Here is a 27,934-nt window from a genome sequence, read left to right as displayed (position 1 = left end):
AATACGCTAAAAGGAATTTATAACGTATTCTATTCGAACCTACTACGTACGGTATCTACGAATCTATTACCTTCGTAAGTTACCGACGATACTTAGCCGAATTCTATCGTTATATAGGACGAAGAAGAATACTAGATTAAAAGGATTATCCGCTATAAATTCGTACGAAGAGGCCGAGGGTCTTAAAAGTAGTACTTAATAAAATAGACGGGATATATAGAACTAACCTAGGAACCGAAATTATCGCTCTAGGATATCGTAGCTTTAGATGCGTACGAATCGATAGCGAGATAATCGGCTCTCTAATTACTATACGGGAGTAAAGAGAGAGTACGTACGAAAGAACTATAAGAGTAATAAAATATCTAATTATACTATATATATTTAGCTTATTTAGTCGCCGTACGGCGAAGCCTAACCGCTACGTTAAGGTATAAGCTATAGTTAGGTATAGAGAACATCCCTTATCCACTAGGATTATACTAGTACTAATATAAGTACTATACGAGGATAAGAGAATAAAGAAATATCGTACGTACCTACCGCTAAGGGGCGGGCCTTTTTATAACTACCTCGCCGAAGCGAGAAGGAGGAGGGGAGGGAAGGAGAGCCTTACGGGTAGGGGGGGGAGCGCCGTCGTCATCGGACGAATCCGACGACAGTACTACAATACTACTATCGTCGTCTTTATCGCGCTTCGAATAACGAGCACCGCGGTCCGACTACTTATAGTTACCGTACGCACTACCGAAGTATTCTAGGATACGTCGATACTCTAGAAATAGGCGTATTAAGCGCTTATAACGGTTATAAGGACCGAAAAGGATACTTCGGCTCTAAATAAGTAAGGCGTTAATGTACGATAGCCGGTGCGACCGGACCTATACTAGAGTAACTACTCCTCGTACGAAAGGTACGTTAGTTCCTAGTATAGCTAAGACCGTCCGTTGAGAGACATTATAGTAGTACGATACTAGCGACTACCCGGAGGTAAGGAAAATAGGGATTTAAGTTAGCGCGAGCTACTCTAACTAACGCTAAGTCGTAGCGGCATCCTACACTACTAATACTATATTATCTTAACTTTTCCGTTCTCCTATTAGTACGTACGACTAAACGGAAAGGCCTAGGGCTTAGAGTATAAAGGGCGGATTAAAGAGGAGGGAATAGATTAGTTCGCTTACTTATTTACTATATCGACTACGAGCGTTTAAGAGTTAGTAACGGCTAATAATCGTACGTAATAGGAGTAGAGATAAGTACTTATAAAAACTTTCTCGATAATTAGTATAAGAGAAGAAAAAGTAGGATAAAAGTAAGTAGGAATAAGAGTTTTACTTTATACGCTACTCGGCGCCCGGCTAGTCTCTATTAGGAGTAGCGGCTTCTTAGCGTCGTACGGGGAGAGGAGGAGAGTAATATTACGAGTTAAACCCGTATAAAGCTCTAGAGTACGTCCTAGAGCGATTACTCGTAGTATACCTTTAGGCTATATAACTATATAGCCGAAGCTACGTAATTCCTCTCTATCGATTATCTCCTAGGAAACTATACTAACCTACTATAGGAGAGGCTAGGGAGTATTTCCTTTATTCGTACAGTAGATAGATTTTCTCTTTTCTTTTCTCTCCTTAGCTTAAGAATCCTCGTTATACGGTAGTTAGACGAATTACTCTAAATTCCTAGCTAAACCCTCACAAAAAGCTACTCACGCCGACTCCGTTCCTTTACGTCCTGTTCACGAGCAAAGAACATCGGATGGAACGCCCGAACTAACCGACGCCCACAGGGGTTTCTTATCCAATTCCTACCGCCCGTCGCGTACTAACAATAAATCACTATCGAAGGGTTTATAACTTCTAGTAATTCCTCGAGTAAAGCAAATACCTCTTCCACAGCCTAATCAGCCTCCTTAGGATTCCGCCCTTCGGTACGTGTGAGCCATTCGTCATCAAGAAGAAGGCATACATCGAGAATGATGACATCGTCTATTGAGAGCCCCACTCCACGCAATAGGACGTTCTTGATCCAGCGAATGGTCGCACAACGCTTGGCCATAGCCACGAAGTCCATTTTGTCGTGCCCTTTGTTTACTACCACGACGCTTGCCGACGTCGCCTAAGCTGTAGCGAGTGCCAACTATGTAGAATTTCACATTCGAAGAATGCAATGCACGTTAGCACTTCTACGAGTATCTCTGCTGCAGGGGTGTGAATGGATTACATGTCTCATGAGGCCGTGAAGGTCAGATGGCCGATCTGTTGTGTCGGAATGCTAGATGACTCGCGTCGCAGCTGCGGACTGAGTAGCCCTGGTCCGGCCGGAGTTCCTAGACCGGCTCGGGATCAATGGCCGGGAGAAAATCTACTTATTGGCCACCTGTTGTCTGCAGTACCATGTGCTTCACGGATCCATGACAACCATCATCGACGATTGAATTCCATTCGGTCAAGCGCCATGCCAATTCACCGCGCTGTCCATCTTTCCAAGCGCCCACATGGCCACATTGTGCCAAGCGTGACATTTTCGATCTCTATTCATGAGAGCCCAGATATCGATGTGCTTCAGAATGGCGAAGTCATCCTACGGACTCTTTACCTCAGTATTGATCCAGCCATGCGAGGATGGTTGGACGACGATCGATCTTACGTGGCCCCGGTGGAGCTCGGAGAGATGATGCGCGGCCAGGGACTAGCGGTGGTCGAGGCATCAAAGTCCGAAGTCTTCTCTCCGGGCGACTATGTGCTGGCGAATACAGGATGGAGCGAGGTCGTGAGACTTCATGAAAGTGTCCTGCAGCCCGTCCCCGTCTCGTCAGATGTGAACCTCACGGATTGGATGGGGGTCCTCGGTTTCACCGGCATGACAGCTTACTTTGGGATGACTGACATTGGGCGTGTTCGTTCCGGAGATCTTGTCGTAGTCACAGGCGCGGGAGGAGCGACTGGCTCGGTCGCTGGTCAGATTGCGAAGCTCAAAGGTGCCACGGTTGTGGGCATTGCTGGATCTGCAGAAAAATGCACCCAGCTGGTCTCGGAACTTGGATTTGACAAAGCTCTCAACTATAAGGCGGCGGATTTCGCGCAGGAATTTGCCCACGCGACCGAGGCTCTCATCGACGTCTTCTACGACAATGTGGGCGGCGAAATCTTGGATTTGGCCTTGACCAGGGCCAAACCACACGCGCGATTCGTCATGTGCGGCGGAGTGAGTCAACACAATTCCACCGAACCGTACGGTCTCAAGAACTACCTCAAAATTGTGCGGCTTAGGATCCGCATGGAGGGTTTCATCGTGCTGGACTACAAAGACCGCTTCGAGGAAGCACGCACGCAGCTCGCCGAGTGGCTCAAGACGAAGGCCATCAAAAGCCAAGAGACGATTGTAAGAGGCGGTCTGGCATCGGCGGAACGGGCGCTGATGGGCCTATATGAAGGTACCAACACAGGCAAGTCTCTGCTCACAGCACCCCAAACAACGCTTGACGCTGCTAACAGCCAGCCATAGGCAAACTGTTGCTTGAAGTCACACCAAGTCAGGACTTTGTTCAACGTGCCTGACGCGGTGTGCTCGCCAATTCAATCCAAACCGCATTCATGAGATATCCCCTATACCTGCAGCAATGCTGTCCCCCAGGCTAGTCCAGCCTCCGGAATTCCAGTACTGTCGCAGAATGCACTCTGCCTTGAGCCGCGGTGTGACATGGGACAAATCTCGCCCTTCATGAGCTGGGGGTTCGGGAATATCGTTGTTGCCGGGACGGATGTGGCGAAGGATGGTGATAATGTCGGTCCAGTTGAATGTTTCGGCAAAGGCAAAGATCCTTTGGTCTGCGATTGACTTGACAATCAGCGCGGCTAGGTGAAGTCGTGCACAGTCTGTAACATCTACAAACCACTCTAAACTGGTCAGAGTATTCATTCAAGGGTTAATCCGCGGTCTGAGACACATACGCGGTGGAAGTAGAGAAAACATCTCAGAATCTCCCGACAACACTCGACGGACTACACCCATGGTGCTGCCTCCGATCTCTCGACAGAGGATGGACCCAAACTACACCCAGTCAGAGGATTGAGCAGAGCAGAAAGTGACGCATTGTTGCGAAAAGGGGGAAGACTGACACATGCAGACGGTAAGACTGTGTTGACCGTAAAAGTCGGGTTATTCTCTCTGGCAAACTTCCACAGAACTTGTTCACCCTCAGTTTTCGCAGCCGCGTAGACATTATATGGCAGTTCTTCTGGCGAAGTGGTTTTGCACCAAGCCGCAGCCACTGCCCTATCGTTCCAGGTGTCTGTTGAATCTGTCAGTAGGTAATGAACAGGTAGCGGCTTCACGTGTGCTGACCGTCATTGATGGCTATGCCTTGTTCATTGATGCTTGGGGAGCAAGCAGCCGATGCAGAGGATGTGAGGACAAAGCTCCTCATGGTCGACACTCTTGCGGCAGCCTGGAGAGCTGCCACTGTGTGCATTTTGGTTTGAGAGATGATTTTTTCGGCGTCTGGTTGAAATGCAACATCTGCTGCCTGTGTGACGAGGGAATAATGTCAGCAGTGCCTTTTCAGCATTTGATTGAGGAGCACCACAGACCACATGTATCAACCCCTGTGCACCTTCGAGAGCCGACACGAGATCTTCCTGGACGCCCAGGTCTGGTACAACCACCGCCTCAAACCTCATTTTCCCATATTTCTCATCAAAGTATCGCTGTAGCCAGGGTTTGTGGCCACGGACGGTCCCACGGACATAGTACCCCTCTTGCAAGAGAAGGTCGGCAATGGTCGATCCTATATATCCGTTGGCGCCTGTGACTAAGACAATGGATCCAGGATCCAGTCTCGATTCGACATTCTCCATGTTGAGCCTTAGAATTGAAGACATCGCGCCAGTCTCTAGACAAGATTCAGACCGAATTGCTGCCGTAACCTCCTAGGTCATTGCCTGCTGAGACTTGGGACGCATTATGAGGAACTGATCTCCAGTAGCACTGGTAACAGTCGTATTGACGGAAATAACAAGCACGAGGGAATCTAATCTATCAGACCCGAGGGCTGCGCACCTCGAGCGTAGACTGACATGCATGTTGTTTTGTTCCGATCCGGGCTCTGGGGTGCTCTCCGACAACCGTCAGAATGTCAAATGATGGCTTTGGGACGTGTGATTCGGATTGCCTCGGTGCAGTCATTGGAACTGCCAAGGTCTCGTCGGGCACTCAGCGTAGACCATCCGACCGGACAGGTTAGGCTGCAAGGCCCATGTCCTACTCCGGGCACCGGTATCGACGAGGCATCAGTACCGCCTCATGGGATCCCCAGCTTCTAAACGGATCCCAGGGCGGCAAAGATGTGAGGCCTGAACAGGCAGAGATATAGGACTGCGCCCGCCTCACTCAGACTCGTAGTCACAGCCTCCACAAGTTATACAAGAGTATTACTCCGGATCTACGCCAATTGCTACGGTGAAAGGTCTTGAAGCCGCCTCTATCACCAGAATCTGAGAATATCAATTACCTGGCGACTTCTCCAGCAAAAATGGGTTCTCACCAAGTCAAGAGTCCCTCTAAACTCGCACATGTTGTTTTCCGGACGAACAACTATCAGAAGATGAGAGAATACTACAAGACGTTCCTCGGCGCCGATGTCAGCTACGAAAATGATGTCCTTTGCTTCCTCCGCTACGATGACGAGCATCACCGCATTGCCATCATCGGCCTTCCCAACACAAAGCCAAAGGTTCACGATTCCAGTGGGTTACACCACACTGCCTTCACCTTTGAGACTCTGGACGACCTTATGCAGTCATATCAACAGCGCAAGAGCCTCGGCATTGAGCCGAGTTGGTGTGTCAATCACGGCCCGACCACCTCCATTTACTACACCGATCCGGACGGGAATCAGATCGAGACCCAAGTTGACAATTTCGACACAAACGAAGAAGCGAATGCCTTTATGGCCTCGTCGTATTTCGCTGAGAATCCCATAGGAACGGACTTTGACCCTGAGGAATTTATCACCAGGCTGGCTGCGGGGGAAGATGATAAGATCCTGAAGCGGCGAGTCGAAATGGGGCCACGGTCGCCGCCAGGACACTAGTGTTGGCGACCTAGGTAAAGCAAGGAAGTTATCTGTTGTCAACTTTTGGTGTATCATATTGTTCCGTCTCCAACAGTTGAATGGAAGGGGAGTTGTCCTCGGAGTCCGGAGTCCAAAGTCCGGAGTCCCCAATCCCCTACCCCGCACTCACCCTGGTTGCGGCTTGGCTGTGGGGGTTTGAGGCACATTTTCTTACTGTAGCCGAATGATTTGATCTGCTTCACCCGACGACTCCCGTAAGATCATTCCAGGAAGTGTCATTTGTCTAAACGTACACAGCACTACGACTCATTGACAGCATCATTTTCTAAGTCTACACCTTGATGTCGCGCGGTCATGGGAGGGAAACGCGGTCTGCCACAATGCCCCACTGCGTGCAACAAATGTCGCCAGAAAAAGGCGCGGTGTGAGGAATTTGTGCCACCCACCTGTAGCGTGCGAGATGCTGACTTGATCGAGGCACCGGCCATCATCCTTGTTCTAACTGCACGGTCAGCAAGTTCCGACTCCCTCGAGATGGCATTTAAAAGTACGGAAATACTGATGACCGTGGTAGCGCCACGATTGGGAATGTGTCTATCCAGTTTCCGACAATCATCGACAGGACCATGGTAGGAGAAAACCAACAGATGTCGAAGAGCGGCTGATGCGGTTGGAGTTCCTCGTGCAAGGTCAATCTGCTGCCTCGGTGCCTCCAGCGCCTCCCGCGCCTCCCTCAGTCACCGCTACGGCACCAGCAGCTCCTCCAGATGATGCCTACCTGGTCCCGTTGCTCCGTTCAAGCTACAACAGTCTTCCGGACGAGAGTCGCACCGTACCACAATCGTTAACGACTGACACAGATCAAGTCTTCCAGGTTCGTGAGGGTCAAGGCTCTTCTTTAAACCAGAGACAACTACTTCCACTAAACGATCTCACGACGGTGTCCGACTGCGCAACACTGTGGAATGACTCAGGCCGGGTTGGCCAAGCGGAGCTAGATGCTGTGACGAGTCCTGCTCTAGGTGCTTCTTTAGAAGATCATGGTACCCGAGGACTAGAAGAGGTGAGTGTACGGGTCTCTTACCACTTCGCAGGATACGCTCGCTCATCATTGAAACTAATCAATCGCAGGCTAATTCAGAGCATCATGGTCTTACATACCTCCTACCAAACTATGCATCACCATTCTAACGGTATGCGTATCAGGCAATGCTTCCTATCTGTCCATTTGCTCGAGTAAGGGTGTCGAGTGGATCTCCAGACGCACTGGAAGCGGCGAATTCGTCTCCAGCGCTCATAAGTTTGCCACTGAAGTCAGTCGCACACTCAAACTATCGCTACCCCAATCGTCAAAAAGAGTTCCAGAGCCGGACAACGCAGCTGCAGAGAGATGGACGACAGGTCAGTTCCCTTGCTACATCACATATCATCCTGTGTTCTGCGGTGTTGAGGGATTTCAAGCGTTCTTCGAAGACTCGTTCGAGCATAAACTGGGGCTGGTACAACGGCAAAAATTCGAAACCAAGCGCCAAAGTCACCAGTCCACCGCATTGTCGGATCCTGGATGGTATGCCTTGAGAAACGCCGTATACGCCATTGGCAGTCGGCTCTCTCTCGCCACAGACTCCCATCCATCGTCATACGTGGTGGCACGAGATACTTCATGGGCGTATTTCGAGAACGCATTATCCGTCCACACAGAGCTTCTCTACATGCGTACAAACTCGACCGCAGTCGAAGCGTTGCTCCTGATGGTAAGCTCGCCTCTCAGCTTGGTCCAGTGACTCTGTATCGTGGTTGACGCAACCAGGCTTTCTACTGTGAGGCCATCTCCAGTCCTGCAGTGGAATTCTTCTTGCTTTCAAGTGCAATCCGTCTGGCTCAGTCCAAAGGCTTTCATCTTCCAATCGTTGCACGCAAAGCGACTTCTGAGGACGAGAGAGAGGATTACTGCTGGCTCTGGTGGTGCCTCTATCTCTTTGATAAGTTGCTCGCCAGCCGCGCGTGTCGACCCTCTGTATGTCAACATCCCCCGGCGCAACAGGAACCCAGCTGATACAGACGTAGTGCATCCACGACGACGACTTCGATCTGGCATTGCCGGTGGCTCCACGCCGTCAGACAGCGGCGAGGATGGACTTTTTCAGGAGCGCCATTCAACATGCACGTATTGCCTCCCTTGTGTCTAAACGGCTCTACTCGACCCGAGCACTGGCAGCGTCTATCACAGAGTTGTGCAAAACGACTGGTGAACTAGACAAACAGATTCGACAGTGGTGGAATCAGCTGCCTGAAATCTACAGGAGTCGGCCTACCTCCAAGTTTTTTCGGAAAAATTCTCAGATGGATCAGAGACAATGGACATACATCTATTATGCCTTCCATGGGACACTTTGTGCGATCCACAATATCATCACATACCCTTGGGTACAACCAGCGTTAGACTCTGCCCAACAGCTCATGATGGCTACGCAGATCGAGAAAAGCTCTCAGATAGTCATGAACGCCTCGAGGGCCATTGCAAGCGCAACACAGCTGATGGAGGTCACCGCCGCCTCGCATGTGTGGTAAGAAGCATTGTGCCGCGCTGGGAAACAGACTAACACCCACATCCAAGGCAAGTCTTTTACTATCCAATCGTTAGCCATATCAATCTTTTCCTTCAGATTCTGCAGAACCCGCGGAGCACACTGGCCGAGTCGGATCTCGACTTGATGGAAGTGGTGGCTGGATCCATTAGTCTCATTGGATACGTTACCAACGGCGATCTCAAGTTTTCGTTTGCCAGAGAACTCACCAACATAGCTCGAACAGCACTCGTGGCAGCAAGAGAGTCGCAGTCTGATAGCCTCCCAGGCCTCCATGCGAACGGGGATGACCAGCTTCAGGAAATATTCCCCCAGCAGCCCTCCTCTTTCTTCGAGGTAAGTTGCCCAGTGGCTTGATGCTATCCATTGCGCCGCATTAATAACGTAAGGCACCCTCGCAGGATTCGTCGACGATTATGAACTGGGAGAACACGGAATGGGCTTTCCAATTCCCCGGACTTGGTGGCTTATGTGTCAACGGGAGTGAGTCGGGCAATTTTTGGTAGTGAGGTGACTTTCAGTTGTCGAAATGCAGCGACGGGAGTGAACCGTTCCCTTTGTCCTGGTTCTTTTCTTTGGAGATTTCGCACACAATCGTAGCACCTCGTGACTAGGAGATTCTGGAGTAAGGCTGACGCATCACTGCTTGGTTAAAACAACGAGACCCGCACGGGTGGCATCTTGATTGTCGGGGAAACCCGTCAATCACCCCCAGAGTCTTTCTAATTCTCCACTTTCTTCGCGTCGGAGGGTCCGGAGTCCGGAGTCCGGAGTGCCTCCGCGGTCAGGATTAGTGTTTGGCAACAAACGTTCAGAGCTCGTCATCGTCGTCGTCGGTATCGTCGTCTTCGACCATTATCAGAACTCTAGCAGTCGCATTCCCATCAGAATGAACAGCCACAGCAACAGCAACGCCAATGTGTCCATGGTCAAGGAATTACCAGGTGTGGCCGTAGTGACGGGGGCAGCCTCGGGTAAGTTCCAAGTTCCAGTTCCTTCAGGGCCTTGAAGAGTTGTTGGACCCCGCATGTGGCTGTCGAACATGGAAATGGATTTTGGACACTGAATCCGCCTGCCAACACAGGAATTGGACGTGCTGTGGCCCACGCGCTGGCACGTGCGGGTTGCTCTGCGATCGCATTGATCGACGTCAATGCCGCCGGTTTGACCGAGGTTGCCTCGTCAATAAGGGCTCTGAACCAAGACATGCGAGTTCTCGAGCTCCAATGCGACGCGGCCCACGAGGCAGAGGTCGTGAGAGCGTTTGACGCCATCCATGACGCATTCAACCGTCTCGACTACGCCATCAATTGTGCCGGTGTACCTGGCAACACAGGACCTTCCGACGTGGCTCTCGTATCAGCATTCGATCGTGTTATTGCTGTCAACCTCCGTGGGCTTTTCCTCTGTGCACGCCAAGAGCTCCGGATCATGAAATCGCAATCCCTCGACTCCCATGTGTACCCAGGCATCGACGCTTCTCGGGCTCAGCGAGGTGCCATTGTGAACATTGCCTCGGGGTTGGCGTACGTGGCTCTGCCCGGATGCCCAGCTTATTGCGCATCCAAGGCGGGCGTAGCGGCCCTCACGCGCTCGGACGCAGTTGACTACGCTTTATCCAGGATTCGAGTCAACGCCGTACTGCCGGGGATCGTGGAGACATCAATGACGAGTGGCGCGAAAGCTGAACTGGACGATCACGCGGTTAAGGTTATGACGCCTCTGCAACGCTGGGGCCAACCGCGGGAGATTGCAGACGCCTGCGTTTTCCTCTGCAGCAGCAAGGCTAGTTTTGTCACTGGCATCTCTATGCCGGTTGACGGAGGTTATCTGGCCATATGAGGGCATGGGGATCTGCAAACGTACCAATAAGTAGTTGTGAGTTCTACATAGTCTCATAGATCAGAGTACCTTAAATCGGTACCAAGATGACTTTGTCTATGCATAAAACTAGATTGGTGAAGCTGAAATATACCCTCAAGATTGAAGATAGCCACCTCAGCCGTTTCATTCCTCTAGCTGTACTACATCCTTCCGGAGAGGCTGACAAGCGTCGCTTGAGCTCAAAGCATTATCTCTTCAGAGTTAGCGCCTCTTCGCCCAGCATAGTTGCACCTCCTAGCTGGCATGAGCCCCTTACGGCGTACATCGCCCTGCCCTTGATCCAACTGTACCTAACCGCAAAGTGCGCGTCAAACGGGCGCCTATCATCCCGGTGGCCTACTCAGTTGTTGGGACCCAGGTAGCTTCAACGCTCCAAAATTAACGCGCAATCTCTCTCCATAGAAAACAAGGGGGAGAAGTAGAAACAAAGCACAGACAACAATGGCGGCCTGAATGCCAAACGTCTCCCCGAAGCCCCTTTCCATACCCCAGGTGAGTTGGAAATAGGGTACGGCCATGCCACATCCTGTACGAAAGAGATTGAGCCACGCTGACACTTCCCCAGCGCCACTAGGGTAACAATCCAAAGTATATGCCGAAATCGAGACGCTGGCAAGGATGATTCCAAAGTTGTAGGTGCCCCAGCCAAAAACAATTCCAGCCCAATGGAGGCGGTGGTGGAGTGTCTGGCCCACAAGCACGAGGCCCGGAACCAGAAAGAGGACGGCGAGGAAATTGACCGGCAGACGGCCCTCGGGGCGGAAAATGCCTTTGTGTTTATGTGTATATCGGTTTGCAAACCAATCGTTGAGAAAATGACCTGCGAATTCGCCTAGAATGACGCCAACGGTCGGGGCGCTAAGCGGGTGAGTACGGTTAGCAGCATCACAAAAGCGGAGTCATGGAAGTCGGAGCACATACAAGTAGATGAAACCTAGTCCCTTGACACCAAAGCCATATCCTCCTTGCTCCGGTGGTGTAGAGAGAAGGACGGCGGATCCGTTGTTGATGCCGACTCCCCACATAATTGTGATACCACTATACACAAGAGTCAGCAAGGTTAGAGTGTAAGAAAATAGAAAAGAGCCGTCACTGGTCACCGGTCGACACGGTCGCGAAGCTCTGAGGTGGATTTGGATGAAACAACTCACTAGTAGAAAATGGAAAGCAGAATCACCGGCTTGGAAACAACGATGATCATCCGGCTGTATGCCTGTAAAACCGGTAGGAAGTAGCCATGGTGATGCTTGATCTGCCACGAACCAAGAAGCCTAAAGACGCGACTGCCTCTGGATGGCTGATTCACCGCCGGAATGTCGCGTCTGTACCATGTCTCGTCGACAAAGAGGCAGATAAGAATGAAGGCGACAGAGTTGTACGCAAATGACAGCCAAAAGGGGCTCTTCCAGCCTGGAGTGTATGCAAGCATAAAGCTGCCGCACATGGGGCCTAGTGATGGCGCCGTGAAGTATAGGAGAAACCAAATGCCGATCTTGCGCGCATGTTCGTGGTAGAAGAAGATATCCTTGATGTAACATAAGACCGCAATGTTACAAGTCGTGATGAAGGCTCCTTGGAGAGCACGTAACGCGTAGAATGTCACGTAGTCGTCGGTCAGGGCGATACCGAGAGTCAGTGCTGTAGCAATGAGGGTTGTCCAAAACAGCACCGGAGCACGACCCCAGTAATAAGAGGGCGGGATCACGAGTAGCCCCCCAATACCGCTGCATAGATCGGTAAGCCATACGTTCTAAGCTTGAGCATGGATATGTGTGCATTGAAGTCTTTGGCTCCAGTCGCTGGACTTACCTCATTGCCACACACAAACTGGTAGGATGATTCATAAGATCGGGAGTTGTGTTCCAGAACTCAGCCTGCTTGATCACGGCAGGGACCCCGAGCGTGATACCGAAGTCGCAGGACGACGTACAAATGGCTGTAGTGATGAGAAAGGCGTGCTTTCTAAACCACGACCAGTTCAGAGGGTCCTCAGGATCATCGCTTGGTTGTGGCACAAGGACGGTCTGCCAACGAGATCAATATGAGAGTCATAGTGGCGGAGCGAAGAGACAAGGGTAGTACATATAGTACCAAGGAGAAGCCAAAGTAACCAGAGAGGACTTACATGTCCGTCCTTTGCAAGCTTCAAGGTGCTCGCCACGTCCGCGTCTGCTCCTTCGATTGAAAGCAAGACTGCTTCGGCGCCCCGGTCGGTAACATCGCGAGGCTGCTGTGGGCTGGGAACTACAGTAGCATAACCCTTCTCTTCGACATTGATGTTTTCGATCATTCTGGCTTCTGAGTGGGAGTGCTTTGCAGTCTCCATGTTGTCTTTTGGGGAGGAAAAGCATTGCATCTCTGGACAAGAGTCTCCCCCTTTGTAATCCTGAGCATGGCTATCAAGACAGCCAGCCTCCAGGAGCAGCAAGGATTGTGGCACTGGCCGATCGACACCGGACTCACCCCGCGGACCTTCTCCACATTCACCATCAACTCCAGCTTCGCCCTCCGTGTCTGGGGTGAAGGTCTCTCCGGAGCCTGGGGAGTTAGAGAGATTAGAGTTCTCGGACACCTCCGAGGCAAGGTTGATGGGCCAAGAGACGGAACAGTCTTTCCCTCCCACTCTTTTGCCGAATCATCAGTTCTGTACTCTCCCGCGCCAGATGCATATGTACCGAAGGTCACACTGTCGTTTACAGTCTTTGGCAGTCTCGTGAGTCAACCAAGTCATGTCATTGCAAAAGGTTACTCGCATTTCGGTGCTGGTAACCAAGAAGGAGGGGGTTTCGGACGACCAATTTCACAAGCACTGGGCCAACAAGCATGCACCGTTGGTGCAAGAACTGTTAATCCGTCACGGGATCGTCAAGTATACGCAAGTATGTTCCTTTTAGGCTTTTCGTCGGAGACACAATGACTGAGGCACTGAGCTAAAATTTGCTAGTATCATATTACCCCAGAGCACAAGGCGCTTGTGGCAGCCATTGGTAGCAAATCTCCATATGATGGAATCGCCGAATTCCTTGTGCACCGGTAGATCAAGGCCGCTTGCCCAGAGCACTGTGTGAATTGGTTTTTGGCTGATTTTGAGCGCCCAGTTATGAAGATATGCTCGCCTTCTTTGCAGATCCGGAATATATGGAAAAGATTCGACCAGACGAGGAGGCTGTGGGCGACAACAGTAAGATGATATGCCTGGTGGGAGTTGATTATGTCGTGATCGACGGGAACAAGTATATCAAACACGAGGGTCCAAGTGCCTTTTAGGATGCTCACAGATTCAAGAATCAACGAGGAGACGTGTATGGGAAGCTCACGGGGCAAAAATGAACGAATTTCGTTGTCAGTTGCTTCCTACCGCACTTGATGTCATTACTATTTTTTCCACCCCTCTCAACAATTCCTCGTGTGGAATCCGTTTACATGGGAAGTCTTGTGCTGTTCGTAGAACCCGTTCGTCGTATATGGATTGAACGGGATATCGTGACCAACGCAGTCCCCAACGAGCGTTTCTAGAGCAGTAGCGAGCTCTTTGCCTCCATTCAAGCTGCCGTCGCATTGCCGCCAGGCGACAAAGTTGTCTGGACGAACAAGAATTGCACCGCCTTTCCGCAGGCCGGACTCAGTTGCCCACCGATCCCCTCGATCGATGTATTTACAAGGGCGGAGTCCCGCCGCGAGAGGTCCAATCTGCGCAACTCCGATGGTGAGGCGGAGAAGTTTGGCGGACTTTTGGACTGCTTCGATCCATGAAGTCCCGTATTGATCCGTGATTAGGAGGTAGTCGTAGTCATTGTTCATCAAATCGTGTGTCGACAGCGGCTTTTGAGATCGATCTCCGTCGATTTCCAGCCAAATGTGAGGCAGCCTATGACCAGGTCTTGAAGTCTGGATGTAAGACTGTCCAAGCGGATCAATGGCCGGTCTTTCCGTCCCGTCGGGAAGAAAGGCTCCTCCTTGCCAGTAACTGAACCCAAGTTCCAGGTCTAGGGCTGAATATTCAGTGACCTGGGCCGAGAAGATGTGTTGCAGTTGAGATCGATACGTTGCCCCAATATCTGACTCTTCCAGCAGCGCTGCAAGCCGTGCCATATTTGTAGCTTTCTGCCCCGGGACAAATCCCAGTGCCGCATTCAACACGCTGGTATTGGCGAAGGTCATCAATCTGTTCGAGTGTCAGCGGACTCACTGCATATCTTTCCACTGAGAGATGGTTACCCCCAGTCGCAATTGCGTTTCCCGATGAGCCGACGTTCTTGTTCGTAGGTCTCCAATAGTTTTGGCGAAGCCTTGCCATGGATAACTTGCGCCAACTTCCACGCAATATTATTGGCATCTTCGATTGAACCATTGAGACCAAGTCCAGTGGTCGGAGGCCCTATAAATATCAGAATCGATGCCGACAGGTATAGGCGTCGTGAACTCACTTCGATGGGCTGCATCACCAACAAGGAAGATCCGCCCATCTTGATATCTCTCGGCCAAAACCCGCTCAATCACCCAGTGACTGACATTCAGGATCTCAATGTCAATGTTATGGATCTTGAGAAGAGAGCGGATCCGCGCTTTCAAGATCTCCGGCTCATCCTCGCGAGATCGATTGGGATTGTCAGCAGGGAGGCCTTCAAAATGCAGACCCCATTCCTCTGAGTATCTGCCCCAAGTTGGACCCAGCTGTATCAAGCTACCACTACCAAGGAGCGTCTCTCCTTCAGGGTTGATGAAAGCAGCTATCAGCGTTCTATCGTCCCAGTAATTCGATAGATCAGCTTTGAAATGAACTGACACAACGTTGGCAATGTTTTTTGGACCTTGCATCTGGATACCGAGCTTGGAGCGCACGATTCCACCGCCGCCTTCAGCAGCAACAAGGTACTGAACTTGGTAGACTTGGGGACCATTCGGCCCTTCGACTCGAAGATCAACACAGTCACCCTTCTGGGTAAAATCGACGACCCGGTGCGAAAACTTGATATTACCTGGATTTCGACTTTCGGCCACAGCTCTCCAAATGGGCTCTGATCTAGATAAAGGCAGGTTTGTAGGTCTTTCGGGCGCAACATGCCTAAACGGTTTAGTGTACAGATCTCATTGTTGGCGGCCACGACGTACATGAATTTACGCAGCATTTCTGAACCTTCATCGCCTCCAAATGCGGAAGTCGTATACAACACTTTCCTATCATAGGGACCATCGCCTCCTAGCGATGTTGCGTACGTAGTTTGACACATGTTTCGTATCGGCGTCCCTTGCGCTCTGATCTCGTCGACGTAACCGTGCAGTCGGAAGGTTTCGAGGGATCTCTGATTGAGATAGTGGGCTCTGGGAAGAACGGACGTCCCATTGTGCTTCTCAAACAGGACATGGGGGACTTTTCGATCGGACAAGAATATTGAAAGGTTTAATCCACAGCCTATTCAAGTTGTCAGCTTGGCTCGTGAACGGCAGCGCAAAGTGGTTGCTCTGGGACGAATGTCGACGAACCACCACCTCCTATCACCGCCACAGGCACTTTAATGACTTCTGTGCTGTTCGATTCTAAACCCATTATTGCATGTATCCTAGATATTCTTTTTCAAACTCGTGGATATAATTCCCCATAGGGTGCAGATGTGTTAACACATATGCTGGACAGCCAAGTTTTGTTGCACACCAGGAAGCCCGTCTGCACCCATCTCGAAACTTTTCTTTTGGATCAATTCACCTGACCATCCAATGGGGCATTGTCACTGCCCTCATAAGCCGGAGCGTTCTCCGGTATTGGTAACATGGTATCCGGAGTAAGGCTCTCCGGGAGGAGAAGCTTCAACGCTCTCGGGATCCCTGCCCCGTCTTCCGAATGACGGAGCAGTGTTTCACGGGTTAGGACGATGCGAGCCTTAAATGCTACCATCTCGTGAGGATCGCAAAAAAAGTTAAAACAAGAAGAGGGAGGCTGAGGAGGAGGAACGGAGATGCCGGGGGTGGTCGTTTCAATAATAACCATACGGGCATTATTATTGTGAGAGGCAGACTCAACGATACGGTACTCCTGTTGATCTCAGCGACGTTCCGCAGGCATCTTGTTCACTTATGGAGATGTTTGTAAGCAACGTAAAAGGTGGTCCAAAATAAGGTAGATAGATGACAATGTCAGGTTTCAAGCCAATCCATATGCGGTAAAGGTCAAGGGCATAACATATTTTATGTCACAGGCAGGAGAAGAATCTGGACATGCGGGGAATAAGTCTTAAATCCCTATTGGTCTCTGAACTCCAATATCCTCACAATCAGTCCCCCACTCTATCTCCTTGTATATGCAGGCATCGGAGTGAATTCTTACAAGGTTCCATGCACGGAGGCTGCATATGAATCATGAGCATGATCTAACGTAATAAAAGGGAAACAATTAGATTGCTCTCTGTCAGGATTGCTGTAGGCTTTGTTATGGTTGTCACTCATCACAGGTGGGTCCGGCCTTTGTTGTGTGGTGGGCGGTGGCGGAATAGGTAAGATGCAGCGCTGGTATAGGCTTTGGGGTTACATCCATACTTACATGTAAGCAGCCTCTCTCGACTCAATAGATGAATATTTGAGCTAGTCCTGCAGGACCAGCGTGTAAGCTAGCAGCCTACTACGAGCCCACATACGGCGCGATCGAGCTGCGTGAGACTGCAACCCACTGATTTATCACATCTTCTTAGTTAGCGCCTGTTGTGAATTACGGCTGTAGAAGCATATGTTATTCTTGTTATCTTTCTATCTCTAAGAATGTAGAGAGTATAAATACAGTGAGAATAATACTCTAGAAGCTTCCTAACGATTTCCAAGCACGCGGAATGATTCCATAGGGCTTTCATCAATGTCACGACAGTTGATTGAGCCTCGTATCACAACAACGCCAAGCTGGTGTTTTGTGAGATCACTGAAACTTGATTCGTTTGGGGGTTCGGTGAAATGGTGAATGAGGTGAAGAAAGCGAAAGCCAGCGAGATTGAAAAGATGAAGCATGGTTTGTTGGAGTAAATCCCTTTGTTTTGGGTAAAATTATGTGCTTTTTTCGTGGCACTGCGACATCTTGGAAGGTGGCCGAAGGATGGGTGGTCTGACTTACGAAGTCCCATGGGCGTTTCGTTCAAAAAGGTATGTAGTTAATGAGCCACTCGCCGGCTAATCGGCGACTAGTAATGATGTCGCGGAAAGCTTCGATTTGGTTGCGTGGCGGCATCGTAAAGGTAGGGGGTATCTGAGGCTGTATTGTTGAGGGTGTTGATGATCTATAGCGGATCTTGCAATAATGTTCACCGTAATTGGGTGCCGCTTTTCATGCATAATGATTAACAAATAATTAGTAACAGTGTAGTTATTCTGATAGATTTGTCAGTAGACTTTACAAATCGCCCCGACAAACATCGACAAATGCAAGGCGAACATAGGAACAGTGCAAGTATATAAACTAAATAAATAATATTATGTGGCCATCGCCCAAAGGCCTACAAATATATAAGGATAGCATGTGTTGTGGGCGAATCTTCTTCTCCTATATCAAACAATCACAACAGCCTTCATGGGAACAAACGTGCCTCTCTACTAGATACTCAAGAACGAGTCGCTAAGCCACCAGATTCTTCAAAGTTGCTACCGACACACATCTCCCATCTCTTATCCTCGACATCGCTTCTGCCATGGCTTCCACCACCAACGTCCTCATCTCCGGTGCCAGCCGAGGTATGCATTATACTGCTAGGGTTATTCCTCTGACGTCTTTTCATCCTGACATAATTTTGGCAGGACTCGGAAAGGCTTTCGTCGAACAGTATCTCGCCCGGCCAAACCACACTGTCATCGGTACGGTCCGCGACGTCAAGAGCGCTGCCGCTGAGGAGCTGCGAGCGCTGCCCGCGGCCGAGGGCAGCAAGGTCGTATTGGTCAAGGTTGAGTACACCTCGACGACGGACGCCGTGGACGCTGTCAAGGAGCTCGAGGCACAGGGTATCACCAAGCTCGACATCGTCATCGCCAACGCCGGCATCGCTGGCCAGCAAGGGCGTATTGAGACCATCGACCCCAAGGGCCTCGCAGAGGTCTACCTGGTCAATGCCGTTGGCCCGGCCGTGCTCTTCCTGGCGCTGAAGCCGCTCCTCGACAGGGCCGAGACGCCCAAGTGGTTAGCCATAAGCTCCGGTCTCGCGTCGCTCCACGATCTGCACAAGTACCCCATGTTCCCGGGGTTCCCGTACAACGGGTCCAAGGCGGCGTTGAACCACTTCACCAAGACCATCCACGTTGAGAGTCCTAAAATTATCGCCTTTGCCGTTTCTCCTGGGTACGTACCTGCGCCAATTAGACAGATGAAGGCCGTTACTATGAGCCTGCTGATAACTAATTGGGTGTGTTTGTCTTGCATAGGTTCTTTGAGACCGACATGGGACGCAAGAGTGCCGCATTTTTCGGCTTTGAGAACCCGCCCTTTTCGGACATCAACACTAATATTAAGAGCATTATCGGGCTGGTAAGCATTTTCCCAGCGGTCTACCCCTTTATCGATGCTATGTCGCAGTCGTCAGCAGTGGGCTAACTGTTGTTGCCAAGGTGGATAATGCGACTCGGGAGAAGTATTCGGGGCAGTTTCTCAATTTCGATGGCCAGCTCATTGAGTGGTGAGAGGCCAGTCTGAAGGACCAGTATGCTAATAGCCCTTATCTACTGGGCTTAGGCATTTCAGATAACTAAAATCTCTCTGTTGATTTTCTTCTCTTCTTAAGTACTGAAAAAAGGTAGGACAAATTCGTCATTGAAAACAGTCTAGTAGATAGATTAGCAAAAAAACTCATCTTAAGCGGAGGAATAAGAAGCTACCTATACGTATTAAAGCCTCTATATGTTCCAATGCCCAGCAAACAAAGGTATATGTAGAACTAATATATGTTATGGTCTGAACTGCGAACAGTGTCTGACCAAGGTGGTTCCTTGATAGAGCGAGTATTAAGAGGCGGAGCAGGTAGAACGAAGCGAACTTAATTGTTCAGGTATCCTAAACGCAGGTATAGGATTGTTAACGAAGTTGACCACGAGTTGATATCGCTGATGCGACAAGCGGGCATCAGCAAATTCCTCTTCTATCGCACCCAAGAATTCGACAGTTACTGTAAAACATATCCGCAGAGAGCGGTGACTTCCGTGATCGATACAGTCACGGATTGGGAAAGGATATATAAACCACATTTTGAGCAACTAGAATACCCAGTCACACGCTTTATGAAAGGTGACATTGCGCGCAGATCATGCTTGCGAATTCCACCCGTGGCTGCAAGACCCACCGATCCAGAACAATCATGGAATGATGCTAGCAATGCATGGTTCTCCGCTGATGAGGAAGCTAGCTTCGCGCTGGAGAATGGGGGCTATAGCGGTCCCACGCGACAACCTGGGTGTTGCATTCGGCGGCTGGTCAATTTTGCAAGTGTCTCCTATATCTACATAGCCAAGTTTTAGCCTTTGACGTGACCATGTCTGATTTGCAGACTTGGATAAGAAAGATCTTGCTCAGCTTGATTCTTGGGAGTTTGGTACCGGAATTTGCGACCAAATACTTTGTTTTTTCCCGTACGCCTTGTATCACGGTATCAATAATGCCAAATATATAATCCAAATACTCCCCAACGAGACTAGACCAGACTACCTGATGAACAACGAACAATAACAAAGCTAAGACTCATCGCTCTCATCAATCTTCCGCGCAGTAACAACCTCCTCCCTTGAAAAGGGCGGCACGAGGAAATACAGCACCCCGTGCAAAATGGCCGCCGTCAGCGGCCCGATCCAGTGGATCCAGTGGTAGGAGCTGAAATGGGAACCGACCATCGCGCCAAAGCATCGGGCTGGATTCCCGGCTATATTAATATCAATTCACGATGATTAGCAATGGGTGGGCGAGACAGATAGACCATCCAACCACACCACACGCCGCGCGGCTGCTGGTCTGGAGGTATGGATGGAATATGAAGGAAGGAAGGGAGGGAAGGAGGGAGAGAGGAAGGAAAGGGGCGTACATACAGAATCCCGTGTATCCGTCACGGCTGACGCCGGTGAAGAACGAGCACATGCCGACGATGAGGCCGACGAAGATCGGGCCGAGAGCCGGGCCAAAGACTTCGCGCTGCCGAGGGTCGAGACCAACCCCGAAGGAGAGAAAGACCATGGCGAAGTTGGTTGTCACTTCGATTGTGAATGCGCTGCTGAGGGAGATCATCGACGTATCAATGTAGCAGCCGGGGACGATAAACTATAGATATCATGTTAGAGGGAATTTTCTCTCTTCCTTCCGCTAGGGGGTGTGGTGTGGTGGTGTGACATGACACGTACAGATCTCGTGTCCATACTAGCTCGTAAAAGGAAGCCAGCGATTGTACCTCCGAGTGTTTGGAAGGATATGTAGAGGACTGCGCGTGGTAGCGAGCAGAGTCGGCTGAAGAATGTTGTAATGGTAATCGTAGGGTTAATATGTGCACCGGAGACTGGGCCCGCAGAGTAGATAAAGAGAGGGAGGGCCACCAGTGCTGTGAGGCCCCCGATCAGTCCTGGAACTACAGGGCCGGAAGAAAAAGCACTGTAATCTGTTATCTTTCTGTGTTTTGACCGGAGGAAGGCAGTAGTAGGAAGTATGGTGCTTACGGAGCCACCTGTCCTAACCCAATAGCCGCAAAACATGTTAGATAGATGAGCAAGCAACTCGCGATGGCCTCCATCGCCGCCGCCTTCCACAGCTCGATCTGGAGAAACCCGTTTAGTGATAGGGCATCGCGGACTGGAATCCAGGGGGCGGCATCCGGGAATTTTTGCAAGATTTCTGCGCGCGCGCGGCTGTTTTTTTCCCCAAGTGCAAATTCCTGGTTCGCTCCGACGCGCCCGGCGAACGGGATGACAAGGCTCTTTTCGGGGAGGGTAACGCTGCCCGAGTGCCAGAGGCTCGCGTGCGAGAATCTCGAACGCATCAATTCGTTTTGATGTTATAGGGATGAGATCGCTGTGTAGAGTGCTCAAGGCAAGTGAGTGATTGGATCCACGTGTATGTTCAAGTTCAAATTTCGCTACTATTGACAAGTAACAAATTGATTCTAGCCTGGGCCCTGGGGGCCTCTATATATGGGGTTCTGATGGTGATTAGAAAGACCTTGGTCATCTTTCAGCATCATCGCGTCACCGCCAGCGACAGCCCGCCCTGGAGGTGTGATTCGCTCAAGCCTCGAGCAATCTTCACCTGAGTAGACGGGGATGCACTTTTTTCTCATATTTCGTTGCGATGAATCCCAACAACTTCCATTCTCTTCATTGCCAAGCGATGCCAAGCCCAATGCATCAACACCCCGTCCAATTACCGTCCTAGAAACATCTTCCCATATTTGGCTTAGTCGATCACAAGAGTGACAGAGCCGTACGTATTGGGACACAGTACTTGGCACAATATTCAGGGTTCGGAGAAAACATGATGCACTCGGGTTGGACTGTAACTCCATATAAGTTAATCTATTTGCACTTCAAATTCTTCCCACCATTGTCTATTTATGATAGAGATCATCCCATTCAAGCGCAATCCTTGTCAACGCAAAGTTGCTAATTGTTATCCGCAGATTCTTGAATGTTGTTGACTGCGCCAATCTCGAATATGACTTCATGTTATCGTTCTTTTTCTATTCTATATCCCGAATAAGTTGAGTTATTGTTTGAGCAAGTGCGTTGACGGAGGCCTCAAGATTTAGCTGGCCATTGGTCATCTTTTTGAGGACAACATGTATGATTCGGAGCGCTGACTAAAATAGCCTAGGTTGAAGAAAATGGACGTGAACGTCTTACGAACCCGCTCCTCCTTTGATACCCGGACCTCTCCAATACATCGTCTTGCCGCGGGGCTAAGTCGCTCGCAAAGCGTTCTGCGATTCTCAACAAGAGCCTCCTCATTCTCTGAGTTAATGTATGCCCAGGTATAGTCCCTGAGGCTCCTGTGATGGCTTTCGTCTCCATCAATCTTTCCCTTGGTGTGATAGTGCCGGAACTTGGCGCAGATAGCCTCCGCCGCGTGCCATTGACAGATTTGATGCCTCGTGCCAGGTAATTGTTCTTTAATTGATGAAATGATAGCTGGGGCTTGATCGCTAACAGTCACAGATGGCGGAGCAATGTTATCCGGCCAATGCTCCTTCAGTGACTCCCAAAAAAGCTATACAAGATGTGATCCTCGGCGCGAGTATATGAGACGCAATCGGAAAGGTTTTTCCATTGTTTAAGACTCCAACTGCGACGATAAAGGGCAACCTCGCCTTAATTGTATTGAACGTTGCATCAATGATACAGACGGAGCCTGCGGTGAAAGAAGAGCTCAGTTCTATAAGACGCGGATGCGAGAACCAAATCTGTATAAGTTTTCGACTAGTGAGTGAGTCTCCATTATCGAACTCATCCTCTACCCGACAGCGATATATAAACCCGACGGCGTCAAGGGCAAACAACAAGCCGTTAATTGTCTTGTTATTCTTAGCTGTGAGGCATTCATGCCTCTTCAGATTATAGTACTCACGTCTAGTTAAAGCGAGACCAGATCCATCGACAGCGCCAAGTACTCGTCGACTCAAGGAATATGAAGAACAGAGAGTCGATGGGCCCTTGCTTGCGAGACGAGTTGTTGATAACTCTCGAGGTTCTCGCGGTGACGTTTATATATCAAAAGGTTCGTCGGCAATGGATGACTTTCATCATGAGATATTGACTTGACAGTAAGGGTATAGGCTTTATGCCCAGATCCTCGCTTTCCTAGTGTTTTATATGACACTCGGCAAGCCCATGGACCTTGAGTCTGTCTCACTTGTGTTCGATCTCGACGTCGCATGGAGTCGCGACAATCTTTCCATACTCATCGCGAACAGCTAATGGAGGAAGATGCCGCCAATTCTTTGTCTCCTGTCCATGATGAACGCAAGCAAGGAGAGTCGTTCACTGCGATTTATTGATCGTCGAGCTGGCAACAACAATATCAAATCCTTGAGATAGTGAGCAGACGCGGAGACTCTCCGCCGCCTCCTCCATCGAGGAGAAAGTTTCTCCATCATGAGGCTCTACAAGCCACTCGGAGGGATAGCCATTAACGGCGGTCTCTAGAATAGAGCGGAGGTGTTCCGGGCAGCCTTGAGGCGCGCGCCAGCCAATAGGCGAGACAGACGACATAGTGAAGTGACTAATGGAGTTATAAACACCAAGAATGTCTATACAAAAGATCTATTGAGTCGGTGACGATGAGATGGAGTCAATATGGCAATTATATATAATGGTCCAGGCATTTGTGTGCAAGTTGCTAACAAATTCATGTACCCCCGCATGTCTCCGAATAAGTTATTGTCCGCTCCATATATGGTGTCTAGTCGCTCATTTGGCTACATTGTTGACTGTCTATCGAGGACTGTTGACGACTATTGCCTTCATGGCTCAGCTAAGTAGGGGCCGCAGTGAGACATTCCTTGCGGCATTCTGTGCGACGGCGAGAAAGGCTTCAATCGGACGGCTCTTTTTGCCTATATAATAGATAGACGTCGCTTCCTAGTCCTCGAGGTCAGACTCGTCAATACATCTCATTTAGCTCTCAAACATTATCTATTCCTGCGTGTTGCACGACACTACCCCAACCAAGTACATGTTGTTCAGATCCAATGTGGGGATTATTTCTATATTTCATATGTGAGTGGCAGGCTGTGAAGAGAAGAATCTTCTTGTCCACATTCCTTTCCAGGAATCCTGTACAGCCGCATCCACCCACGCGAAAGTTTGGAGCATGTCGATTAACTTGTCCAGCGTGTCCACGCCTGTATCTGCAATCAGGTGGGCCATGTACGCAATCAATCGGTTGGGTGGGTCGTCCCCCAACATGCTGATTGCAACAGCTGCGCACCAAAGAACTACCGGGCCGGAAGAATTCAGTGCGCATAACCGGGCGATTCGGGCCTCCAGAGCATCAAGAGTGAGTTCCCTAATCTGCTGGGTTCGTGGAAGCGGAAAAGTAACATGTAGCGCATACAGGACCGCAGCCAGACGACACGTGAGGTAGATTTCCCGCGATAGCTCGTTCTCTGCATCGTCTTGTTCGGTATATTGCAGATAAGACTCAGTCAAGTCCTCTTCCTTTGGCAAGGAAAGCAGCCGGTGGTGGACTGCATTCCTGCAATCACCAAGTAGATCCAAGACATCAGGGCTACATATCACGGCCGAGTAGTATTGGACCACTCGAGAGTATTGCCCCAGGTCGATCAGCACCTGAACAACTTCTTGCCTTACGGGTGGCCACATGGTAAGAAGCTCGTGGAACCCAGAGCCCACTTTCTTGAATGGATCGCTATATCCGCGTGGCTGAAATAAGAAACTCGGAGACTGCAGGTCCAACGGCTTCCCAGCAACCCCCACGATCGGGTAGATCGGTCTAGCCAGGGTCTGGGCTGACCTCATGAGGGCGGCCAGGGTGAGCAGCCAGGGTAGCGCAAACGTCTGCAGGCTCTCGATCCCGCCGAATCGGCGCACGGTGTCGTGCAGCATGTTCCAATGGAGTGGGTGGTAGTCCCGGCTCCCGTAAAAGTCCAAGAGCTGCAGGCTGACAAAGGGAGGGGAGAATGGGCTGAGGTCTCGGAAGATTCGAGTGTTGCGTTCGTCATTCACAGCCAGGAAGAGCATGCACATCACCAAGGAATCTGGAGACGTCGTGTCCGAAACATTGGCAATCTCCCGCTGCAAGGCCCGCAGCGCTAAGAGTCGGAGCTCAAGCTGCTCCTGAGAGTCTAGCTTGGGCACAATGGCGCCGTTGGTGACGCGCAGTATATCGCGATGATACGAGGAGGACCACAGGACGGAATACAATTGCAGATCGTTATCGAACGGCAACACCCACGCTCGATAACAGTTTCCAGGGTAGTCCAGCTGACGAAAGCGAGCCCAGATGGTCGTGGTCGTGAAATCGAGAAGCTCGTGTATTTTCAGGCGTGCCGCCCGGGCATCCACGGGCAGGAGCGGGTCACGGCGTCCTGCTCCGAAAAGATGAGGGTCTGGTAGGTATCGCTGATTATCAGCGAGGAGCCCTCCGCATTTCGAACTTCGATTCTGCGAGCCATGGAAACAGACAGTCTGGGTACCCTGGGTCTTTCTGGGCCGTATCAGAGGGTATCCCGTGGCCTCCAGTTGAGCGTCTTGATTTGCATCTACAGCGCAGGAGGACTGAGCAGTTGACCGCTTGCTCAACTTCGATTCTAGTATTTCCGCGGCATTCTTTTGTCTTTTTGCTCGCCTCTCGCGCAGTACCCGACGTAGCAAGACCGATCGCACATTACTTGACTTTGCGTCCAGAGTCGGCCCTCCAACAAACACGAATTTCTCTTGCAGTGCATCCTTCGAGGCTGGGAGCATCGCTTAGTAGATTCGATTCGGCGTCACTTGCACAGCTTGAAATCTTGTTAAATATGCGCTGACCCACCAAACAGGATGGGAGCTGACAGCCTGGGTCGGGGGAATCAAGAGACACATTCAAGTTCCAAAAGATAGCCGCGGCAGCTGAGAGACGCCATCTTAATACGGCCACATATAGCGGCCAGCTATGCCAAGGAGGTGCGGAGGGATGATGCTGGCTTCGGGCTCGGGTCTTGGTCTTTCAGGCGCCAGCCAATCGTATGTGGTTAGTACAGCTTCGGTGCTCAATATGGCAAAAATAGCATACAATACGAGCTCTTGACCCTCGCTTTGCTCGGGAGCTTGAAATCTCAACTCCTTCTTACTAAAGGTCTTAATGACTTACTAATATCTTTATGTTTCCCCCTTAATTAAAACTTAATGCTCCCGCACACCTGCTACGCTCTAGTGCTTCGCGTTCTCCTTATACTTTAGAGGGGTAAGGTTAATCCTATAGTTCTATAGCTATTATTCCTCTTGCTATTCCTCTCTAGCCAGACTGATTTTACGGAGTTGTCCAACGAAGTCTATATGATATTGCCTCATCAGACTTGCACGGGTCCAACTAATTTGGTGTTGTACCTCAAGTGCGGCGTTCTATACTGCGTTCCATTCGCCAAGATCAGCCAGGACCACCGCGACAAAAAGCATTCAATCCCAAAACAATGAAGACCGAGCCGGTCAAGCTTGACGGGACGTTCTACAGCCCTGGGGGTCCTCGACCTAGATTGATCAAACCAACGAATGGACAGAGGAACAGGTCATTCCAGCTTTGCGTCGCTCCGGATTGCTTTCGTAGTGCAAGGCATTACGACACAAGGGATCTATACATTTACGAGAGAGGAAGGGGGTCCCATGGAAGGAGAGATAATACGTCCTGCTAGCAAAGCCGAACAAGGGTTGAGCCGACTCTAGAAGAATAGCTCGTGGTATATCATGCTTAGTGCGGCAGTCTCGGTTGGGAAAGGCGTAAGGAAATGCTCAAGTCTCGAAGCCCGATCATCATTCCAGCGAAGGGAGGTGAATGTAACGAAGAATTCCCAGGACGCAGGATACCAACCAGAGTCCTCCCAGTCGATAATCATAAGCTTGAAAGAGGCTTCACTCCCATCATCGGGGCTAGCTCGCTGAAGCATTATATTCTTTCTCTGGATATCGCAATGAGTTAGCGTTGGTCTCCCAAGGCGGAAGCAGGATGGCAGATTCTGCTCATAGAAATCCGTTTCGTAATTGTCTCGTTGATTGAGCTCATCGATGGTCCTCAGATTCGAGACGAGAGCTTGAATAAGATCATACTCATTGACAAACGGTCCGTTGATTGCAGGATTAGACTCCACTGATTGAATAAAAAGTATTGGAGAGGGCCACGCTCCAAGCTACCATTAAACGACGGTTCTGGCGGTTTTCTTGCCCGCAACTGATCCAATATGGTTCGAAGCTGTTTCGTTATGGTGCTTTTGTCTGAGTCTTGTAGTGATGGTCAGATATCTTGCAGGTTGTTGCCTTCACAGCGCTCCATGATGAAGACGACGTCCTCGTCTTCTTGATACATTGCCCACAGCCGTGGAACAGGAGCGGAAGGCAGGTGTTGATGTAGAAAAAGTAGATTGTGTCCTTCTAGGATCTTCGCACCTGGCCCATATTTGACAACATAGTGCATACCCAAAGCCTTGACAGTCTGGGCAGAGCGCTGGTGCAATACAGTGCTGGACGCTCGCATCTCTCGCGTAGTAGGAACTGGGGCTGGTAGTCGATCGGATGCGACATAGTATGGGAGTTCCGGAGGAGCCCACATTACGACGGGAATGTGTCTGGGGTAGGAATGTTTTGGCTGCAATAAAGACCGCCGGCTTTCGTTGCTTTCGTGAGTCTTGTTACAGTGCGCAGCCGCAGCCGGTTCATAGTGTATATTCTCTGGACTTAGAGGACAAAT

General features: G+C 50.2%; 13 protein-coding genes across 13 annotated transcripts; 7 read left to right on the top strand and 6 right to left on the bottom strand.

Annotated features, from left to right (window-relative positions):
• Positions 1 to 2,223: 2,223 nt before the first annotated feature.
• A1O9_10313 (uncharacterized protein) lies at positions 2,224 to 3,507 on the top strand (the record flags this gene model as incomplete). The annotated part of the gene is made up of 1 exon (XM_013401047.1): positions 2,224 to 3,507. One exon carries the CDS (start codon positions 2,224 to 2,226, stop codon positions 3,505 to 3,507), a length of 1,284 nt encoding a protein of 427 aa, XP_013256501.1.
• Positions 3,508 to 3,594: 87 nt separating this feature from the next.
• A1O9_10312 (uncharacterized protein) lies at positions 3,595 to 4,859 on the bottom strand (the record flags this gene model as incomplete). The annotated part of the gene is made up of 5 exons (XM_013401046.1): positions 3,595 to 3,899; positions 3,954 to 4,053; positions 4,122 to 4,294; positions 4,348 to 4,528; positions 4,593 to 4,859. 5 exons carry the CDS (start codon positions 4,857 to 4,859, stop codon positions 3,595 to 3,597), a joined length of 1,026 nt encoding a protein of 341 aa, XP_013256500.1.
• A 674-nt stretch (positions 4,860 to 5,533) lies between these two features.
• Positions 5,534 to 6,094, top strand: A1O9_10311 (uncharacterized protein; the record flags this gene model as incomplete). The annotated part of the gene is made up of 1 exon (XM_013401045.1): positions 5,534 to 6,094. The coding sequence occupies one exon, from the start codon at positions 5,534 to 5,536 to the stop codon at positions 6,092 to 6,094; it is 561 nt and encodes a 186-aa protein (XP_013256499.1).
• Positions 6,095 to 6,456: 362 nt separating this feature from the next.
• Positions 6,457 to 9,021, top strand: A1O9_10310 (uncharacterized protein; the record flags this gene model as incomplete). Its single annotated transcript, XM_013401044.1, has 6 exons — positions 6,457 to 6,498; positions 6,651 to 7,119; positions 7,283 to 7,830; positions 7,887 to 8,093; positions 8,144 to 8,643; positions 8,721 to 9,021. 6 exons carry the CDS (start codon positions 6,457 to 6,459, stop codon positions 9,019 to 9,021), a joined length of 2,067 nt encoding a protein of 688 aa, XP_013256498.1.
• Positions 9,022 to 9,553: 532 nt separating this feature from the next.
• On the top strand, positions 9,554 to 10,506 carry A1O9_10309 (uncharacterized protein; the record flags this gene model as incomplete). Its single annotated transcript, XM_013401043.1, has 2 exons — positions 9,554 to 9,638; positions 9,749 to 10,506. 2 exons carry the CDS (start codon positions 9,554 to 9,556, stop codon positions 10,504 to 10,506), a joined length of 843 nt encoding a protein of 280 aa, XP_013256497.1.
• A 365-nt stretch (positions 10,507 to 10,871) lies between these two features.
• A1O9_10308 (uncharacterized protein) lies at positions 10,872 to 12,874 on the bottom strand (the record flags this gene model as incomplete). The annotated part of the gene is made up of 5 exons (XM_013401042.1): positions 10,872 to 11,406; positions 11,470 to 11,586; positions 11,700 to 12,272; positions 12,358 to 12,572; positions 12,674 to 12,874. The coding sequence occupies 5 exons, from the start codon at positions 12,872 to 12,874 to the stop codon at positions 10,872 to 10,874; spliced, it is 1,641 nt and encodes a 546-aa protein (XP_013256496.1).
• Positions 12,875 to 12,940: 66 nt separating this feature from the next.
• A1O9_10307 (uncharacterized protein) lies at positions 12,941 to 13,815 on the top strand (the record flags this gene model as incomplete). Its single annotated transcript, XM_013401041.1, has 3 exons — positions 12,941 to 13,417; positions 13,493 to 13,581; positions 13,647 to 13,815. The coding sequence occupies 3 exons, from the start codon at positions 12,941 to 12,943 to the stop codon at positions 13,813 to 13,815; spliced, it is 735 nt and encodes a 244-aa protein (XP_013256495.1).
• Positions 13,816 to 13,941: 126 nt separating this feature from the next.
• Positions 13,942 to 15,779, bottom strand: A1O9_10306 (uncharacterized protein; the record flags this gene model as incomplete). The annotated part of the gene is made up of 4 exons (XM_013401040.1): positions 13,942 to 14,713; positions 14,767 to 14,926; positions 14,976 to 15,613; positions 15,661 to 15,779. 4 exons carry the CDS (start codon positions 15,777 to 15,779, stop codon positions 13,942 to 13,944), a joined length of 1,689 nt encoding a protein of 562 aa, XP_013256494.1.
• A 2,433-nt stretch (positions 15,780 to 18,212) lies between these two features.
• A1O9_10305 (uncharacterized protein) lies at positions 18,213 to 20,022 on the top strand (the record flags this gene model as incomplete). Its single annotated transcript, XM_013401039.1, has 5 exons — positions 18,213 to 18,255; positions 18,319 to 18,853; positions 18,937 to 19,039; positions 19,120 to 19,187; positions 19,578 to 20,022. The coding sequence occupies 5 exons, from the start codon at positions 18,213 to 18,215 to the stop codon at positions 20,020 to 20,022; spliced, it is 1,194 nt and encodes a 397-aa protein (XP_013256493.1).
• A 213-nt stretch (positions 20,023 to 20,235) lies between these two features.
• A1O9_10304 (uncharacterized protein) lies at positions 20,236 to 21,521 on the bottom strand (the record flags this gene model as incomplete). The annotated part of the gene is made up of 4 exons (XM_013401038.1): positions 20,236 to 20,420; positions 20,584 to 20,812; positions 20,893 to 21,136; positions 21,202 to 21,521. The coding sequence occupies 4 exons, from the start codon at positions 21,519 to 21,521 to the stop codon at positions 20,236 to 20,238; spliced, it is 978 nt and encodes a 325-aa protein (XP_013256492.1).
• A 2,725-nt stretch (positions 21,522 to 24,246) lies between these two features.
• A1O9_10303 (uncharacterized protein) lies at positions 24,247 to 25,962 on the bottom strand (the record flags this gene model as incomplete). The annotated part of the gene is made up of 1 exon (XM_013401037.1): positions 24,247 to 25,962. The coding sequence occupies one exon, from the start codon at positions 25,960 to 25,962 to the stop codon at positions 24,247 to 24,249; it is 1,716 nt and encodes a 571-aa protein (XP_013256491.1).
• A 656-nt stretch (positions 25,963 to 26,618) lies between these two features.
• On the top strand, positions 26,619 to 26,800 carry A1O9_10302 (uncharacterized protein; the record flags this gene model as incomplete). The annotated part of the gene is made up of 1 exon (XM_013401036.1): positions 26,619 to 26,800. A coding segment is annotated over one exon (180 nt), but the record flags the coding sequence as incomplete, so codon positions are not given.
• Positions 26,801 to 27,481: 681 nt separating this feature from the next.
• A1O9_10301 (uncharacterized protein) lies at positions 27,482 to 27,796 on the bottom strand (the record flags this gene model as incomplete). Its single annotated transcript, XM_013401035.1, has 1 exon — positions 27,482 to 27,796. One exon carries the CDS (start codon positions 27,794 to 27,796, stop codon positions 27,482 to 27,484), a length of 315 nt encoding a protein of 104 aa, XP_013256489.1.
• Between the last annotated feature and the right edge of the window lie 138 nt (positions 27,797 to 27,934).

The sequence above is a fragment of the Exophiala aquamarina genome, assembly GCF_000709125.1.
Source record: "Exophiala aquamarina CBS 119918 chromosome Unknown aczIA-supercont1.12, whole genome shotgun sequence".
NCBI classification, from domain to species: Eukaryota; Fungi; Ascomycota; class Eurotiomycetes; order Chaetothyriales; family Herpotrichiellaceae; genus Exophiala; species Exophiala aquamarina.
The sequence above is the reverse complement of the archived record's forward strand: the minus strand, read 5'-3'. Positions and strand labels throughout refer to the sequence as shown.